Below are 19909 nucleotides of genomic sequence, written 5' to 3' on the forward strand. Positions count from 1 at the left end.
ACACTTCTCATTTGCTCTCATGGATCTTATTTTGAGTATGCATATCATGTCCGTGGTCTATTTCTGATCTCCATGTAAATTTGATTTTTCTAAGATAAGATTTCATATTACTTTTAATACCTGCAGATTTCAAAACTTTTACATTAGGGATGGAAATCTCACTTGGTTCCCAATAACATTTCCAGAGAGGAAAAAAGAGAAAAAAATGTGTTTCAATTTCTTTCATTTCAACATCTGTGATTACCCTTCTGTAAGTTCATTTTCCTGGCAATGGGAAAATTTTCCTACTCAGTTAGATAGAAACCAGTAATGAGTAACTATCAAAACAGGGTGGGGAAAGTATTCTTCTTCTATCTTCCATTTCTTTGAAAAATTAATGTGCCTTTAGAAATTATTCTAGAGATATTTATAGAAAATTGTTAGTTTGAGGGAAAATATGCCAGATGCACAGGTTGGTTGCACATTCAGGAATGAGTGGTAGGTTTGCATTCTGTAGAAGTTTTACTGTACTGTGGGAAAACCATTGTTCCAATCCAAAGAATGTGATCCACAGAGCCCCAAATCTGTCACAAGGATTGATAGTTTGGAAGCTGAAATAGACAATTCAGCACAATTTTCTGGGGGATAAAACATTTTACAAGATTCCTTGGAGGGCCTAAGTCTTGTATAAATAATGTAAAATCCCTTATATATCAACCTTCGCCATTGCACAGCCTCCTTTTGCGTGGTATTTGCTCTGTCATGGGTCCATCTTGATTCCATTCAACGAGAATTTTATTTCTGGAAATACTAATTTTTATAGCATAAGTATATATATTACAATTCTATAACATTAATCCCAAGTAAAAATTATCATGAAGTTATTTTATAATATTGGTAGGTATGTATAATTAAAAAAATAAAGTTGAAATGTGGTTGCTGCCTGCAACAATAAGAAAGCTTAACTGAACATTTGATTTTGGTGTTTAGCTACACTTTAGTTTCTAAAGCTTGCTATGTATTTAGCTGGGAGATTTAGTCATAATTAAATCAATACCCATTACTAAATAAAAGTGTATTTAGATTTCAAAAGCATATTTAAACTTTTAAAAATTCATCCTACATTTCATCTAAGGAAGGTGACACAGCCAGCAGTTATAATACTGTTTTGATTAAGAAGATGTGAAAAAAAATACTTTGTTGAAAAAATGAAAGCCAGAGAGGATAATCCATACTTTTTAATTGTTTTTCCTGATGTGGATATTAGTTTCTTTTAATCCCAAATTTTAATATATTTTAACAGTGGACTGGGCTACCAAGATTTAGTGGGCAGTTTCAAGAGAGGATTTTTGTAAAGGAAGAACCACTTTGGTAAAAGGCTCACTGACATGAAGAAACTAGACATTAAGATATTATGTCATGATGTCATGAATTATTTCCTTCTCCATGGAAACTTTTTTGTTATCTTAGCATAAATGACTATTATGTTGTTAACAATGCATGAAGAGTAATACAATAATTCAGTATAAATAAAGAATTTTATATTATAGTCCTACAGGTCGCCTTTTTCCTGGTAGACTTACACAGAATTCTATTAAATTGGGTAAAAATGTACGTAGGTCTTAGATATCTGTTGAGAAGATACTAGCAAGAGGAAATTTGTCATACTGTCTAAAAGGAAATAGTTTTCAATACTGTATTTTCATTTTGTACTTACATAAAGGGAGTGTTTTGTGTTTATGCTGGCAAATATGTGAACAGGTTTGATATTCATCAAAACATGACGAGAAAAAAACCTTAAAAAATGTAGTGATATGATTTGTATATTTATTAATTGAATAAAGTAAGCAATAAAAATGCAGTGTGCATAATTTATTTAAACAACTTCTAAAGCTTTCTAATTCAGCTTACCCTGGTATGGACCACACAAGGAGCTCTGGTGGCACTGTGGTTAAAACACTTGGCTGCTAACTGAAAGGTTGGTGATTTGAACCCACCAGCTGCTCCACTTCTGTAAAGATTTATGGCCTTGGAAACCCTATGGGGCAGTTCTACTCTGTCCTACAGGAGTGCTATTAGTCGAAATCGACTTGACAACAATGGGTTTGGTTTTTTTGGTTATGAACTTGTGGTGCAATTAATTACTTTTGAGTGTGGCCTTTCTAGCCATGATTTTGTAACACCCATCCAGGTGATTGTGTGATAGGGTAATTGTGGTCTACCAAGGGGATTAGTCAGTTTTGCCTTAAAAGAGAGCCAGTTCTACAGAAGGAGGAAGCGTCTACCACCACCAAGGAAAGAGAGACCAGCAGAGACCTGGCAACAGGGGATGGCACAGTGGGATTCCCAGCCCAATGAGAAAGCTGAGTGCCTTTGGGCAGAGACTGAGGGTCAGAGTGCCTGTGAGCAGAGCTGGGAAGAGGCTGTCCTGATGTAAGAATTGTATCCTGAGTGTTCCTGAGCATGAATTGTAACTGTTGCTTCCCTAATAAACCCCATAACTGTGACTATAGTCTGTGAGTTCTGTGTGGTCATTGCAATGAATTATTGAAGCCAAAAGAGAGTGTTGTGTGAGGGACAGTTGGTGTCAAAATTAGTAAAGATGGTGGAGGGAGGAGGCTTGTCTGGCCTCTACTTCATGGCAGTCAGCCTTGTGCTGTAGATCTTGATCTTTCCTCCCCATTGTGGGGTTGGAGGAGGTCAGATACTGCCCCTAACCCGTTCTGTACAGGGCACCACATGAGTCTGGAAGAAAATAGGTATTTTTCCTTAAATGTTTACAAACTTATTCCATGATAGTTTTATATGGGTAATCACTTACAGAATCTTCATATCTTTAAACTAGAGAACAAAAGAGAATGCAAAATTTATATTTTCTAACAATACTATGGCTTTGGACTAGTATTTTATTTTTTCAAGGAGTTGTGTGTAGGTGTGTGTATGTCTGGTAAATACTTGCCCCAAGACAAAATCTTCCTAAATTATGGAAAACATATTTAGTTAGAATGACAATACATATGGAAAAAAGTCACAGAAGTGTTTTTTTGTATGCACCCCAGGTGATTTAATTTTATTTCAGCAGAAATTATAAAGAAGGTATAAGAATTGTGATAAATATCAGTAGTATAGAATCACATCAGTGATGTTATCTGGCCTGTAGAAAAACAGAGCAATATACTTAAGTGCTGTTTGTCAGGAAAATATAGCCACATTGCTCATTTCATTCGGAAAAAAACAGTAAGATTTAAACAAATTATGAAAAAAAATCATAAGTTATAATTCAAGAAATATTCCATTGTGATAGACATGAGATTTCTGAACATTAAGTTTATTAACAAGTTCAAAACAAGTTTATCAAAATCCCAAAGTCTTACATAAGGACATCAGTTTTCTCAGTGATTACTGGTAGGCTGCAAGCAGCCAGTGATGTTTCACTCAGTATCACTGTAACACCTATTCCTTTTAATTTGCTCTTCCACGGTGAGTTGCTCAGACCGCACCTCCACATTGGCAAATGAAGGCTCAGCTGCACATTCACTGCTCAGAGCATCAAAACTTATGTTTCCGTGACTATGGGCTGCTCCTATTGTTTCCCCATGCCAATGATTAACGTCCTTCCCAAATTCTCTTAAATACAAGCATGGCATGTTTTTAATTTGATCTACAGAATCTCCTAAATTATGCTCAAAAACGTTTTCATCTTTCTTGGAAAAAGCAGCAATTTTCACAGTGTTGGAAAAGAAGAAGTGTAAATTTTTGTTACTTGAGTGATTTCCTCTGACGTTTAATATGTTTGTATCAATTGAACCTTTCCCCTTTACTCTTAGCCCACCACGGAGGCCTGATTTTGGAGCAGACCGCACAGGACTGCCAGCAGTGGCTCTGTGGGTCTGTTTATTGAGAGCCATAGCTAGTACATTCCTCGAATAAGTCTTTTCAGATTCAAATATACCAAGTAACTCTGAAATTCTAGATGCATTTTCTAACTTTTCGATTTCATATTCACTTGCAGTGTATTTTGCTTCACTTGACAGTGGTAATAGATTAGGAAACTCTAAAATAGATGTCTTCTGCCTACAATTATTCAGATGTGAGACTGCTACATAGTTGTTGTTATTATTCTTATTCAAATTCTCCTTACGATATTCCGACACCACCTCATCATCAGTGTTAGTAACCTGTAAAACTTCTGCACTGTCAGGTTCATTAATTTTTTCATTTTTCTCCTTTTCAGTACTCTGCACAACCACATTATTGTTATCATGAAGATCCATTTCATTTTTCCTCTTATTCTTTGTATCTTCAGCTTCATTCAGCTTATCTTGCACATTTTTATTTCCTTCCTTCTCCTCTTTTCTTGCTTCATACATTTTCGTTTCTTTGATTCCTGTAACATCCTCTTTCTGACACATAAGAATGGACTGCAGATATGGCTGCAAGAAAGAAATATTATCTTGCTCTTGTCCATTATTTTCCAGAGGCTTAGCACGTTCTATCAGTGACTCACTTTTAATTTCAGGAGGTATAGGAATTGTCATTTCAGGTGGCCATTTAGGTTTATTCATTTTGAGCTCTTCCTCAAGGGTGAAGCCTTTCTTAGGCATCTCCCTGGAAGGAGGCCAAATGATTCTTAATTTTCCCCTTTCCCCTAGTTTTCTCAAATCATCCCTTTGCTCTTCATTATTAGCAGAATCTAAATGTTTAAGATCTCCAAGTATAGGAGTATTTCCTGCATTATTTTTACACATATTTGTTTCTTCATTCGGAATAAAGTCCACTGAGCTGCTTTGATTTTTGTAATTCCATCTATTTTTATGCTGTTTGTATCCAAAACCTTCATCATAATTTCCTTTACATTTGAAAAGTTGCTTAAAGTGAGGTTTACAATATATTTTTCCATGAAGTGATGCGTAATTTCCCAAACTGCCAAAAAGAAAAAAAAAAAAAAAAACTTTTAGCATTCTGTATATTAATGGAAAATTCATAGGGAATTAATTATTTCAGTAATGAGTCAGTCAGTACAATTAACACACTGGCAAAAGGAAGATCCTTATTAATTAAACATTCCTATTAGATAACACTTACCACTAGTACCCTACCTGGTGTATATCTTGCAGTTTTTAGAATTTCAAGATGTTAGTCAGGTATTGGTATAATAGGTAATGAAGATGTACATGTAGATATAGATGATGCAAAAGAATAGGATTAAACCTGTGCTAAGTCAAGGATTTATGTGAAGGGTGGCAATTTACAATTAATCCTGAACAGTACACACACACATACACACACACACACAGAGTCAACCATTTGAACTTCCTAGTTAACTGGATTTTGAATGAATTGGAAATATTGCTTATGCAATTATTTATCTTGCCTCTTTAGAGAGATCAACAAATAGAATGCCTGTTAAAATTACAATCAAATTTAGTGGGAGGCAGCAGCATAGTTTTTTAATATCTCTGCATCTCCACAGAAAAACAGAGCAACTAGATAGCAAAACTTAAAACCCATGGATAACATTTATAACAACTTATAATTAAGAGACCAGGCATCCCCACCAACCCCAAAATACAAACCGGGAGGTGGGGGAATACAAACCACTATCAGCCACATGTTTTGCATGGTAGTTGTATCTGTTTTGTAGATATCGGAAGGAGCAAAAAAGGTGTCTGATGGACATGAAAACAGGGCACTCCAAAAGAGCTAGCCAATGTTTACTAGAAAGTATCACATGCCAATTACAGAACAACAACTGAAACTGGGATGGGTTTTTCCTTCTCTAATAGCCAGTGAGTGCAAGGGGCCTGTGGTATGCAAAACTGAACAGGCTAGATGAGCCAAATTCTCAAAACTGACCTACTGAGGCCTCCTTTTGGAATAGGGCTTCACACTGAGGAAATAATGTAAGAGTGGAATCAAAATTGAGCAGAAGAATGACAACAGAAATAAAAGAGAAGGTCCTGACCAACGTTGGGAAGAAGAAACAGGCCAGGAAATCCCAGAAATCAAGCCTCCATATGTTTTTGAACAGTCTATGAAAACAACAGAAGAGGAAGCACTGTGAAGTTAGAAAAGCCATTCTGAATTTCACTTCTTCTAGAAGTTTAGTAAAACTAATTTCATGTAAAAATGAGTGACAAAATAGTATCGAGGTAAAATTTTACAGTATTACCTTAGGAAAAAAAAGAGTAAGGAGCATTATAATATCCCTGCAGACAATGAAACATATCTGAAAATTATGCCTCAAAACAGGTCAAAACTTTAATCTACCATTTCAAAATGAGCAAAAAGTTCATTAAGAACATAATGAAAGGCCTGAAAGAACAACATGAATCACAATTAGAAAAAACTCATGAATGAAGTGACAGAAATCAGGAAAAAAAAAATTAAAAACAACAACACCAGCAATAAAAACTAAACTAAAAGAAACACAAAAGCAAATAAACATAATAAAAAGTATCTTAAGAAGAGACATAGAAGAATAAGATGAAAATTTTTAAAAATCAAAAAGAAATGGAGAGAAATTAAAAGGATTTGAGAGAAAGAGACAAATACTAGAGATAGGCAAAAAGTATCCAATGTATGTATGATAAGAGTTTCTGAAGAAGAAAACTAAAGCAAGGGAACAGGTCAAATACTAAAAAAACTAATTCAAGAAACCTCTCTTGATATAAAATGTTTGAAACTACATATATGAAGAGCCTACTGGGTAACTAACACTATCAACCTGGAATGGTAAATACGAAGAAATATTCTAGTAAAATTACTAGATTTAAAGAAAAAGAAAAAATTCTTTGCATACCTATAAAAAAAGAACATATGAATTATAAAGGAAAGAAATAATATTATTAGACATTTCTACAGCAGTACTTTAGGCCAGAAGGAAATGGAATAATGCATTTAAGATATGAAAGAAAAGACCTGACCCATACTGGCAGGTCAAAGCAGGCTTCTCTGAAGATATAAAATCTCAGTTGATGTCTGATAAATGAAGAGACATTAGCCTGGTAGAAAGCTGGGGTAGAGTGTAATGGATTAAATTGAACGACACTAAAAGATGTGTTCAAGTCCTCAGCCCTGTTATCTGTGAAGATGACCTTTGTTTGGAAATAGGGCCTTTGAAGATGTTATCAGTTACCATGAGGTCATACTGGAGCAGGGTGGGTCCTAATCTCATCTGAGTGGTGTCTTATAAAAGAGGACCGACACAGAGACAGAAATAGACAGAGGAAGGATGGCCCTCTGAAGAGGGAGGCAGATGCAGCTGCAAGTCAAGGAATGCTAGAGAACGTTTGTGTCACAGACTACCAAAGCATTTACCTCAGTTTACTGTTGCAATGGTGACATCGGAAGCAGGACTTATGAAAACTCTGCTTGTCTGCTACTAAGCACTCCATTGGATAAACTGTCTTTTGACAAAGTATACAAATTTCCTTGTCTTGGAGCAGCAGTTTCTAAAAATAAAATAAAGAAATTAAAAAGACTTATATAGTATAACACTAAACCATGTAGTAAAAATGCAACAAAACAAAACAAAACACCACCGCCACCGCATTAATTGGCCGTGCATTTAAAGTGAAAAGGTCTGACTATTGTCCTAACACTGCTTCTCCAGGCATAGAAAATTATGCCCATCAGGTAGGTTTTGATACAATCAGCCTTAACTCTATTGTCTCTACTGTTTTATGCATTTGAAGAAACATACAGGAATAAATATGTTAATTAACTTTAATATGTTAAAATATACATAGTAAACTCAGCTATGGGAACCGTTAAGAGAATTTATCATTCTAGATAAATGAACTTTCTGCATATATGAAAGCTTACACCTAGCAACTTGGTCCAAAGACTTTATTTTTTAAAGCATTCTAGACAGAAATTTCTAAAATACAGTTGATCCTCATTATTCACAGATTCCATATTTGCAAATCTGCCTATTTGCTAAAATTTATTTGTAAGCCCAAAATCAATACTCAAAGTGCTTTTGTGGTCATTCACAGACATGTGAAATATGCAGAGTGGCAAAAACTATGAGTCTTCAATGCACAAGGCTGGTCTGGTATTCACTAATTCAGTGTTCACAGGGACTTTATAGAACATAACTGCCATGAATAACAAGAATCAAATATATGTGCTTAAATTTTTAAGATGAGGACATTGTATTTGGTTAAATATTTTCTTAATGATTAGGGTTGCCTCCATGACACCAACTCTTAATTGTAATACAATAACATTCCTGAATACAATGAAGTGTTTAAGGCCACTCGCCCTCCATCTAAATGGCTTCGATTTTAGGGCTTTTTGAATTCTCATGTCTGCTTCTTATAGTTTTCCTGCCTCTTCCATTGCTGTAAGCTACCTGTAGTCACTTCCTGCAGCTCTCACGTGGATACTAGCCTCTATGAAGAACCGTAATTATAATACCAGCCAGTGTTTGCGTGGTGGTTCAAAACTGGTACAGGACTTCGACCTCAGTCAGTATTACTTTTGATCCTCACAACGATTCTGTGACAATAACTAAGCTTTCATATTAGTTACACATAAGAGCGGATACATATGGGCTACTGAGAGATCTGTTTTGCTTATTTGGTTCTAGTAGGGGATATATTTCTATATTTAATATAGTTTCTTTGTATTTTCTATGTGTTTTTGAGCTAGCTCAACAAAATGAGCATTTGAAATTAATTAGACAGCTTTGCTTCATTATGTCAGAAGCAGGCACATTAAGGAACCATATGAACCTGCTAAACTAGACACTTACGTTGCAAATCTGATAGACACATAATCATTGGTTTCGGCAGTTTTTATTTTTAAGCTTGCTATTTCTTTCAATCTGTCTAAAAGAATGGACTTCGCTAATGAGGCTCATTAATTATGTCAAATCGTTTTTTGTGAAACCTCATTAATTGACAAAAAAAAATAAAGAAATGAGCTGTTCCTTGATGCTTAAGAAACTGTGCTAAGTTCAGATGTTTTAAATCTCCCTCCTTCCAAATATAATCAAATTTTGAAAACATAATGTCCATGTTCATCTGTGAATGAGGACAACTGAGCTATCATTTGGGGTTCATTTTCAGAAAGGTGAAAAAAATAATTTATAAAAACAAACTAGCAGTGGTGTTAGAGAAAGCCAACTATATCTAAAGCAATAACAATAATTAAATACACCATAAGTCTAATTCCACACCTACATTTTTGTTAGAGACACAGCTCAAGAAAAAAAACCTTACAGCACATATGAAGAGTGTAAATTGTTTCTTGGATTATTACCACTACCAGGTTGTATGAAATTCAAAGGAAAATACCACTTAAGTTTGGCAGTTAAAAATACCAGATCTGGGAACCAGTTCTTTCCAGTTCAAACCTCTGCTGAGCATTTGCATTTCTAACAAGTTCTCAGGCAATGCTAATGCTACTGATTAGGGACCAATTCTGACAACCATTAGTATTGCCAAAACCAACAAAACAAAACAAAACAAAACCCGTTGCCTTTGAGTTGATTCTGACTCACAGCAACCCTGTAAGACAGAGTAGAACTGCCCTAAAGGGTTTCCAACGGGTGCGTGGTGAATTCAAACTGCTAGACCTTCTGGGTGGTAGCTGTAGCTCTTAACCACTACACCACCAGGGTTTCCAGTAGTATTGCAGCAGTTCTCAAAGTTTACTATACATAAGAATCACCTGGAGGATTTTGTTAAACTGTAGATTCTGACTCAATATATCTGCGGTAGAAATGCAAATTCTCAGCAGGAGTTCAAACCAGAACAAACAGGTTCAAAGCCCTGACAAATACGTCAATAGTAGTTCAGGGATGTTATTGAATATCATCTAAACCAATTGGATGAAATAATAACTTTTTAATATGAACTACCAATAATGTGTCATGATTATATATTCTTTAATAAATATATAGCTGTATATAATTATTAGTGCTGTCACAGTAACAGTTATTATTATGTTTGATGCTTTATCCAAAGCTTATTTACCTTGACAAACACAATGTCAATAATCTATACAGTAATATTTGCTATTCTCACATGGTGCAGGTGAATCACATATACTAGATGCTTTTGTAAAGAGAAAGCAGTAAAAGCACACCCAAAAGAGGAGCATAGCAAAAAGAAGGATGCAAGCATAAAGGGAAAACTGTTAGTTTTAGGTTATAATTAGGTTTGATTTTTTCCCACATGCTCTGTTAACTGCAAATCATTACAGCTATGGAACACGTGCCTTGAAACTTTAAACGGGTTAATTTTCTTTCACACTTTGCAAGCTCATTTACCACTTAAGCGTGTAGATTCCTCTTGGTAGGTGGCTCTCATCTCAGTTGCCGAAGCATCTGAGGTTGCATATCCCAGGCTTTTAAAAACTCTTTCACTCTCCTGCCATGTCTTTTGAAAATTCCTCTTGAGTTCTTTAGGTGAATCAGAAATATCTAAAATATGACCGGCGATGACATCTTCATAGGTTGGTGGAGCATGCTTGAAGTCAAAGCCCGATTTGCTGGCTTCTGAGCTATGGGATGAAGAGGCTGCTGTCTCGGACCCAAAAACTTGACTTTCAAATGCATCCACGCCTGAGAGATATTCACTTAGAGACCTTGTTTCAGAGCATACCCTGGGCTGTTTAAAAGAAATTTTTTCTTGCAGCTCTCTGGGATGTCTGCAAGAGAGTCCCCTGAAACTCGTATTTTCTGAAGATGTTAATCCAAATTCCTCCTTACTAAACGCACGACTGTCTTGCTTTATATTATGGTTTGCTTCTCCATCTGCATAAACTCTTCTATTTGACTTTGCTTCAAAAACTGGGCCATCCTCAAATTCCCTGAACCATCGGTTTATATCATTGTCATGGTCATTTACGAAATTTTCAGCCATTTGAACAGTTTGGTTGGCTGCTTCGTATCTCTGCCTGGGCCCTGACACGTGAGGCACTTCGACCTTGCGGATGATTTCAACTGCATCAAAACTTTCCATATCCGGCACTATGTGATCAGTGGAATTAGCTCCATCTTTGTGAGTATAAGTCGTCCTTTTCTCTACTTGCCTAACTTCCTCTTGTGCTTCCATGGATTCTCTAAATGAACCACTATTACCGCGATTGACGCTTACAGGTATTGTGATTGTAGGCGGGGAGTCCCTACCACGAGTTTCTATCTTAATTTGACGACGAAGTGTTGCAGGAGACGTGATGATCTCAGACCTCTTCTCTACAATTGGAACTGGGGTTACTGACGGACTTGGGATGGTCCCTCTGGATAACTTTGCAGTGGTGTCTTTGAGTTTGACAAGTTGTTCAGAGCGACTCCTGGGTGGAGAAGGGGAGGTGTTTGCTCTGTGAATTCTAGATGTTTGTGATACGGGCCTTCTTAGTGGTGGTTCAACAGACCGATCCTTTTTAGGAGACTGAGAAAGCTCATCCTTAGTTGGGGTTTCTGATCGTCGGGCAGTAGACTCAATTGTTATAAAAGTAGGTGACTGGGGTCGTGTTCTTAAAAAGGAAGGAGAAATTTTGTTGTCATCTAGTTTAGTTTCCTGATGGGTTTTTACGTGATTGTGAGCAATTTTTGCTTCGTGATGAGTTGCTACTTGATGGTGAGCTGTTTTTTCTTCTACAATTTTATTTTCTTTCTGCTCAGTGTTTTTCTTGTAGCTTACTTTAACATTAGGCACTTCAGATAATGTTTCATTAAGACTAGTAGGTTTGTTTCTCAGATTTCCTGCTTTAGAGGACATCATGGCTGTTTGAATTATATTCTCAGAGGACACAAGCATATCTTCTGCTTGAGTTTTAATATGTATTATTTCTTCTTTTATTTTTTCTAAATTATTCTCCATGGCAATGCGAACTCCATAGTTTCTTCTTTCTTCACTTATCAGCCATACTGGAATAATATTTAACAGTGTCTGAAATGTTTTAAGGCCGTTTGTATTTGGCTCTGCTTCAAACTGTTTCACTCTAGATAGAATCTCCTGTAGTTCTTCACGTTTTCTCAAGAATTCCAATATATTTACAGCACATTTTCCATCATCCTGCTGGGATTCTTTCACAGATGAGAATAAAGATTTGTTCTGTGTAATCTCTTGCTTTGAATCTTTAGTATTAGAGAAGACTTGTTTCTGTTGTATGCCCTTGACTCTGAGACATTTTTCTTCTTGCAGACTATTATATGGCTGGGGCAATTTTTTATGTTCGACTTTACTTTCAGAAGCCTGTATTTGTGTTTGCTGAAAATTCTGAGTCTGTGAATCAAGATGTGCGTCAATAACCTTTTGCTTGACTACCTTCTGTGCTGACTTATTCTTAAAATGTTCTTGTTTTCTTTCCTCTATTAGTCTTTCTTCTTTTGGACCAATCACTGCTGGTCCCTGATTTTCTTCTTCATTTCCTGGAAGTTTCTCACTGTCAGATTCTCGAAATTCTCTTTGCTTCTCATGAACTATACTGAGCTTTCTTTCTTGGGTCTTCTTCTCTGGGGGTTCTATAGGCACTTTTATTGTCACTCTTTTCTCCCGATCAGGTAATTGATAATATTTGTCAGCCACAGTTTGCTTGTTACTACATTCAGTGCTTGCTTCTGTTTTCTCACTTTCGTGATACTGCTGTTTAGTAATGGTTTGAACATTAACTTCATGTTGCTTTTTATGGCTTTCATAGCTGTGGTCTGTTTCATTTAATTTAGAATCTAAATTTGGGATCTTGATAGTTTTAACTTTAAAACTTGGAGGAACGGGCTTGTTTAGAGGCAAGTGCAACTGCTCCAGATACTTCTTTTGTTGTGTACTACATTCTTGGTGACTCTGTTTAATTTCACAAGCTGATTTAGATTGTATAATGTCCCCTGAGCTCTCTAAAACATCCTTTTTAATGCTGTCTTTGTCTTCGGAGGCTGCTAAAACATCTTGGAGCTTCTTGGCAGCCACCGACACTGCTGATGTTTCGGAGAGCTGCTTATCTGTGCTAACTTTCATTACTTGCGCGTTACTTTGAGAGTATGGATTGGATAGGACCACAGTGATCTCTGAACCCTTTCCAGGTAAAGGAGACTCCTCGTTTGTTTTTTGTAACAGCACTTCCTTTTCCAACTCTATTATGTTTTGATTTTGGCCTTCGGTTTTGACTATTTTGTAGCAAGAACTCTCGTGTTTCTGTTTTTCAAGCTCTTCTCTTTGCTGTCTATATTTTTCTTCAGCAATCATTAAAGGTGTCTTAAATTTTCTCATATAAGGTTTTGGACTTTGTTGTCCTGAGCCCACTGGAAATGAATGAGATTTTAGAAGAGGTGCTGTCTGTTTTTCCTTGGGTGGTGAAGTTTCTGGAACTGTTTGTGAGAGAGACTTCACAGACTCAATAGATGATTGCTTTCTTTCATCAAGACTTTTTCTAGACATGTTCTGTTTTGTCTCTGTGTGCTCACTGCTAGTCGCCATCATTACTCTTTTCTGATCCTTTGCGGGAGTAATTTTACATTCTATATCTGACAGGGACTTTGCTGCTTTTGAGGAATGATGTTTCTTTCTATCTTCCATCTGTTTCTGCTTGAGAAATTTTGGTTTGGGTAATGTTGGAGGTGGCAAAACTTTGCCAGATTTTCCTGTCATGATTTTGGTTTGAGAGTGAGTTTGCTCAGAGTGTGAGGCTTCTTCTTGGGAGTATTGCTGAATGAATGCTCCACTGTGCTTTTCCTGAACAGAAGAGAAAAGATGTGCTGGTTTTTGAGACAGAGTTGGAGGAGGGGGTGGGGGTAGAAACATTGATAGGCAGTCTTTCTCATCTATTGGTGGTGGTGGAAGAGGGAGGTTTGGGAAGCTTTCACATTCAGCCTTTATCTTCTCTGTGGACAGTGAAGGAGGAAACATACTTTTGTCAGGCAACATCATTACAGGAGGTGGAGGAGGAAGTGGAAATTCAATTTCAGATGATCCATTGGAAGGTGGAGGAGGAGGTGGGGATGGAGGTGGAAGGGGGCACTCACTTTCTTTCATATTTTTCTCAGGGTTAAAGTTGATTAGATTAAAGGACTTTTCCATTGCCATTTTTAAGTCTGTTGAAGTGTTTGTCTTCATTAGAAAGTCCTGACTTTTCAGATGAACATCAGTCTTCTGCTTTTTGTCGGTTGCTTTAAATTTATTGTGGCTTTTTTCAGAAAATTTCATTTCTGTAACATTTGATATGTCTTGATCTACAGGCAAACACTGCCACGTTGGTTGAAGGTTCGTGTTATTTTTCTTTATATCCTTATTAGAATATTGCATTTCTTGCTTTAACAAAATTTGCTTCTGTAAGTCCTCCGTAACTTCGCAAGTTTTCCTAACTGGCATGTTGACTGGGCGCTGGGTAGGACTGGGCTTGGAGCTGGGTGTATCTGTTGATATTTTCATGTTTTTGTTTACTTTAGGACTCTTTAGATAGGAAGCCTCAGTCTTCTGGTGGCCATTCCTCAGCTCACAGGTTTGCATCTGTTGCTTTCCAACTGCTTTATCAGTAGACTGGGTGGAGTTAAAGACATCATCCTTCTTCTGCTCTGTCAGTGTCGCTGATTCCTTAGTTTTCAGGTTTTCCTTAACAGAAACAGTTGGAGTCAGTTGTCGGCTCATATGTAAATCTCTTTGATGCTGTCCTTTTCCAGCATCCATCCAGAAACCCATTCTATCCCCTGATTCCAACACATTTTCAATAGCTTTGTGGTGTGAATCAGATAGCTTTCTAAGGCTTTTCTCAAGAGCATCATTGTTTTGTTCACGATCTATGACAATCTTTACAGTGCCTTTGGGGGCTTCTGGAAGATTAATCTCAGTTCTTTCTTCTATTAAATTATCATAACAAGATTTGCCAGTAGTTTGCTTGACTGTATCTATGCCACCTTGCCACCTGGCTGCTGACTCAAGTGGTCCTGGCCTTGGCTGAAGAACACTCTTTTTGTCCCTGTGGACACCCCCCTGGTGCATCTCTGTTTTCTGCTCTTCTGAGGTTCCTACCGTTACAGCTTGCACATCTTCATTGGTTACACCTTCATCTACCTTTTCGAAAGGCCTTTGTTCTTCTTTCAGGGATCTTAATGATGTCTCAAAGTCATCTCGGGTAAGCTCCTTTTTCAAGATTGCAGTCTTTGTGTTTGCAGCTTTTTCAAAGCTTTCAATAGCCTGCTCAATATCACCAGGGATGGCATCAGGCTGTCTAGCTTCTATCCATTGATGGATTGATCCTTTAAGTGACTTGAGTGTGGCCAGCATGTCACCTTTTATAATTTCTTCTCTCTTAGCCACTGTTTTCTGATTTATAGCCTCACTGAGGGCATTTAGGGTTGATTTCAAATCACCTTTTATAATTTCTTCTTTGGATGTCTTAGAACATGTGCTCTGAGGCTCCGTCATAAAAATCTTAGCTGTATTATGCACATCTCCTGGGATGATGTCAGTTTCATTAACAGAATGTTCAATCTGAGACTGCCTTTTCTTTAGTAACAGCTTTGTGCCCTCAACATCACCACCAATTATTTCTTCCTCTTCCTCTTGTTTTCTAGGTGTTAGTATTTCATTTGACCCTGTCTGGAGTTGTCTGAGATAGTCCAAAGCTCCAGTTTCTATGCATGCTGTGAAAAACTGAACATTTCCTCTTTCAGAAGGATCAATTTTAGCCCTTTCAGATGTTTTATTGTTTGCCGTGGAAGATAACAAATTATGAATGGTGCGTTTTACATCACCTCCTACTATTTCTTCACGCTCAATTGTGTCACCATCATTTTCATGAAGAAGACAATAGATAGTCATGTTAATATCTCCTCTTTCATCTTCCTGAATTACAATGCCTTTCTTGACAGATCTTTCCTCAGAGAACAGGTTTTTTATTGCTTGTTGTACATCTCCTCTCACTATCTCTTCTTTCTCAGCATGAAATTCTGTTGCTCTGTTTAATAATTGAGTTTTAGTTAAATTAACATTGCCCTTCTCTTCTTCACTAACCAAAATCTCTCTTTTTGGACAGTCACTTTTGGAAAGTAGATTCACCATTATATTTTTGAGATCACCTGCGATAATTTCTTCTTTCTGTATCTCAGGAGATGCTTGATTCATGAGCTTGTATTTTGCCATTCGGACATCCCCAACTTCATTGGCTTCAATGATGATTCCAGGAGCCTCGATGACTTTTTGAGAGTAGAGCTCTTCTAAGGTTTCTTTAATGCTCTTGCCAATAATGTTCACCTTTTCTACCCTATTTTCATTAAATTCATGAAGGGGTGTTGTTTCAAAGAGCCATGTAGTTGTCTTAACATCAGAAGGAGGGATTTCTTCCTTGATTATTTTTGTGATGCCCTCATCTGTTTCCTTAATAGAATCTAAAGTTTGATTTTCAAAAAGCCATACTGCGTGTTTAACATCACCTTTCTGCACATCTTCCTGGGTGACTGTCTTGATATTTTCATATTCTGACCCTTCTCCTCTTAGTTCATCTAGAGTGTGGGTTTCAAATAGCCAAGTAGATGTTTTAACATTGCCCTTTTGTATTTCATTGATGCTTACTGTTCTTATAGAAGTATTTTTATCCACATTTTCAGACTCAAATAATTGCTTACTGGTCTTTACATTCCCACCTTGAATATAGTCGACAGTGGGCACAATATCATGTGATTCTTCAGAAATCTTATCCAGTGGCTGTGTTTCAAATCGGTATCTGACCGAATTAACATCTCCCTTCTGAATGTCTTCTTGTGTGACAGATTTAATAATATACACAGTATCAGATTCATTAATTGAGTCTAATGGTTTTGTTTCAAAAAGCCACCTTGTCCCTCGTACATCTCCATTAATTACTTCTTCTTTTTTAACTGTTGTCACTTCATGATAATACCCTTCTCGGTCTTGTATTGCATAGAGTGGCTGAGTTTCAAACAGCATTCTGTAGCTTTTCACATCACCTTTTAGTATTTCTTCAGTACTTGTTTCCTTGGTGCTGATATAGTCAGATTCTTCTTTAATCTTATCTAAAGAAAAAGTCTCAAAAATAAAGCACCCTTTTCTTACATCCCCACCTTGTATGTCTGTCACTGTCTTAACTAATTCATCACCTTCTTTACTTTCTTTTATCATATCAATTGGTTGATTTTCAAAAAGCCACCGACAATTTAAAACACTGCCGTTTTGAATATCTTCAGTTTTTAGAGTTTTGATCTTTTTCAAAACTTCCTCTGAACTGGAACTTATAGAATCTAAGGACTGATTTTCAAATTTATACCGCATGCTGGAAACATCTCCAGCTTGGATATCCATTTCCACAGGCTTGATTTCCTTTCCTTCTTCTCCTTGTATGCTGTCCAAATTTTCTGTCTCAAAAAGAAAACATGCTGTACGAACATCCCCACCTTGGATCTCCTCCTGTTTTATGGTTTGCAATTTGACTGTTGCTTCAGAATTGTCTTTTATGGTATCAAGTGGCTGAGTTTCAAAAAGCCAGGTACAGGTTTTGACATCTCCCTTATGAATTTCTTCATTGCCAGTCACTAATGAAACTTTTTCATAAAGAGACTCCATTGGCTGTGTTTCAAAAAGCCATTTACAGGTTTTGACATCCCCCTTAATATCTGTAGCTTGTTCAGTTTTGTTGTCTGTTTCTTCCACATTATTAAAATATTTAATTGACTCAAGAGGTTGGGTTTCAAACAACCATTTAGCAGATTTTACATTTCCAGTCTGTATTTCTTGAGCAGATATTCCTCTAATAATCTGAAATTTATGAATGCTTTCATCAAACTGGTCAATGGGCCTTGTTTCAAAAAGCCACCTACAGCTTCTCACATCACCTCTTAGGATTTCTTCTTGCTGAACTGTCTTTACTTGATGATATTTTCCTAGGTGATCTTGAATGGCATACAGTGGTGTTGTTTCAAAGAGAGATTTATTTAACTCCACAGCACCTCTTGTGACTCCTTCCACCTCTATTTTATGTGATGCATCAAAATTAATTAAGTTGTTTGATTCAAAAATACGTGTGTAATTCCTTACATCTCCTCTGTCAACCTCTTCAAGTTTCACTGTCCTTGTGTACTCTTTTTTATTTTCTCTAATCTCTTCTAGAGGTTGGGTTTCAAAAATCCATTTCTGATGCCTAACATCCCCCTTTTCTTCTTCAGAGGCAGTAATTTTTTGAAGCTTTCCTACATCAGGGCTATCTTTTAAAGCCTCTATTGGAAGTGTTTCAAATAGGTGTTTAGTAGCTTGCACATCGCCACCTATTATCTCCTCAGGTGGTAGAGGATCTGCAAGAGGAGTTTCGTTTAGAATGTCTAATGGCTGGGTTTCAAACATCCAACACTTTCTGGAGACATCCACACCCATTATCATTTCCTTTTCAGTGATTACGTCTTCTGTCTCTTCTTTGATTTTCTCTAAAGGTTGGGTTTCAAATAACCACTTTGCCCTACTTACCCCACCTTTGACATTTTCTTTTATGGATATTCCTCGGACAACTTTAATTTCTGTGATATCTTTATTAATTGTGTCCAAGGGCTGTGTTTCAAACATCCAACGTGCTGTTCTCACATCGCCCCTTTCAATATCTTCTCTGTGAAGAGTTTTAATTTCTAGCATTTGACCTGAACCATCTCTAATAACATATAAAGGTTGAGTTTCAAAGCATTTTATACTTCTCTTCACATTGCCTTTAATTTCTTTGAGCTCAGATCTGAGTTGCAGTAAGTGAACCTCATCCACTGAATGAAGCTGTCCAAGTTGATCTAGATGTTGAGTCTCAAACATGTATCTCACAGTCTTGACATCCCCCCCAGTTATGTCCTTAACGGTAGTTACTTCTGATTCTTCTTGACTTTGATGCATTCTATTCAGTGCATCTAATGGCTTTGTTTCAAACATCCACTGGGCTGTGCGCACATCTCCTCTGGCTAGCTCAGGAATTTTCTCAGCATTATCTGCAGTGACTGAAGAATGAACCCCCAGTGTATCTATGGGTTGGGTTTCAAACATCCATGTGGTATACTTCACATCACTGCCAGCAATGATTTCTTGATCAGCGATGCCCTTCAGGATGCTACCTTCATCTTTAGAGCCACTGTTGATGGAATCTAATGGTTGATTCTCAAAGATCCATCTCATGGACTGTACCTCTCCCTTCAGAATTTCATCCCACTCCATGTGTTCTCTTTCAGCATTCAGACCTTTCTGAGACTTGTCATTCGTGTTTTCAAAAACATACCGGACTTGTTGTACATCTGCTGACACTGAGCTCCCTGGTTTCACTTGACTAGAAACAATCTCAGAAACCTCACTGATATAATCTTTTTCTAAGTTTTTTCTTAATTCAGGATGGATGTGTTTATATAAACGGTTTAATTCATACAAATTTCTTTGCTTGGAATATAATTCTTTGGGGACTGGTGGTCTTCCAGCAGGACTAGGTGATTCAGGGGACTGGGAAAATGCTGTCACATCTATTGGAGTTTGAAGTACATCAGGTGGGGGAGGAGGAAATTCTTCTGTCTTTCCAGAAGGAATGGCATTAACTTGTGCCAGAGTAGAAGAAGTGACACTGTGGTCACTGTATCTAGTGGTTGATATTTCCTTTCTCTGGCTGGCTGAAGCGCAAGAAGTAGAAGAGGTGTCCGCAACTGAAGATGGCTTTAAAGTCTCTTCATATTCACTTTTAATCTTTAGGGGAGAGGAAATCAAATCTTATAAAGATAGGTGTAGTGGGAGAGGCTTCCTAGTCACTGCCCTTTATTGTCCACATACCGAGACCCTGCTATAACATGTCTATTGGGAATAGCAGGTGTTATACTTCATTTAAAGACATACTTAGGAGCAGTATTCAATGTCTGTTGCTATCTTTGCAACATCCATTTGCACTGTAAAGTTATACTGCACATTCAGCTCATCAGCTACTAAGTGTTTTAACATTTACATATAATCTTGATTTTTTT

The 19909-nt window shown here is 37.0% G+C and overlaps 1 protein-coding gene across 2 annotated transcripts in view; it reads right to left on the minus strand.

The window, feature by feature from the left end:
- Window positions 1–3025: 3025 nt before the first annotated feature.
- The window catches only part of XIRP2 (xin actin binding repeat containing 2), a 151945-nt gene continuing 135061 nt past the window's right edge, over window positions 3026–19909 (minus strand). The window contains exons 7-9 of one of the 2 annotated variants that reach the window (XM_004375555.1): window positions 10262–19637; window positions 7300–7433; window positions 3026–4902 (exon numbers count right to left, since the gene is read on the minus strand). In XM_004375555.1, coding sequence (XP_004375612.1) covers window positions 7339–7433; window positions 10262–19637 — 9471 coding nt within the window. In that variant the 3' untranslated portion in view covers window positions 3026–4902; window positions 7300–7338. Of the gene's footprint in view, window positions 4903–7299; window positions 7434–10140; window positions 19638–19909 lie in introns of those variants that run through there. The other variant, XM_023730603.1, reaches the window with a different exon arrangement.

Source organism: Trichechus manatus, unplaced genomic scaffold (genome assembly GCF_000243295.1).
Source record: "Trichechus manatus latirostris isolate Lorelei unplaced genomic scaffold, TriManLat1.0 scaffold00037, whole genome shotgun sequence".
Lineage (NCBI taxonomy): Eukaryota > Metazoa > Chordata > Mammalia > Sirenia > Trichechidae > Trichechus > Trichechus manatus.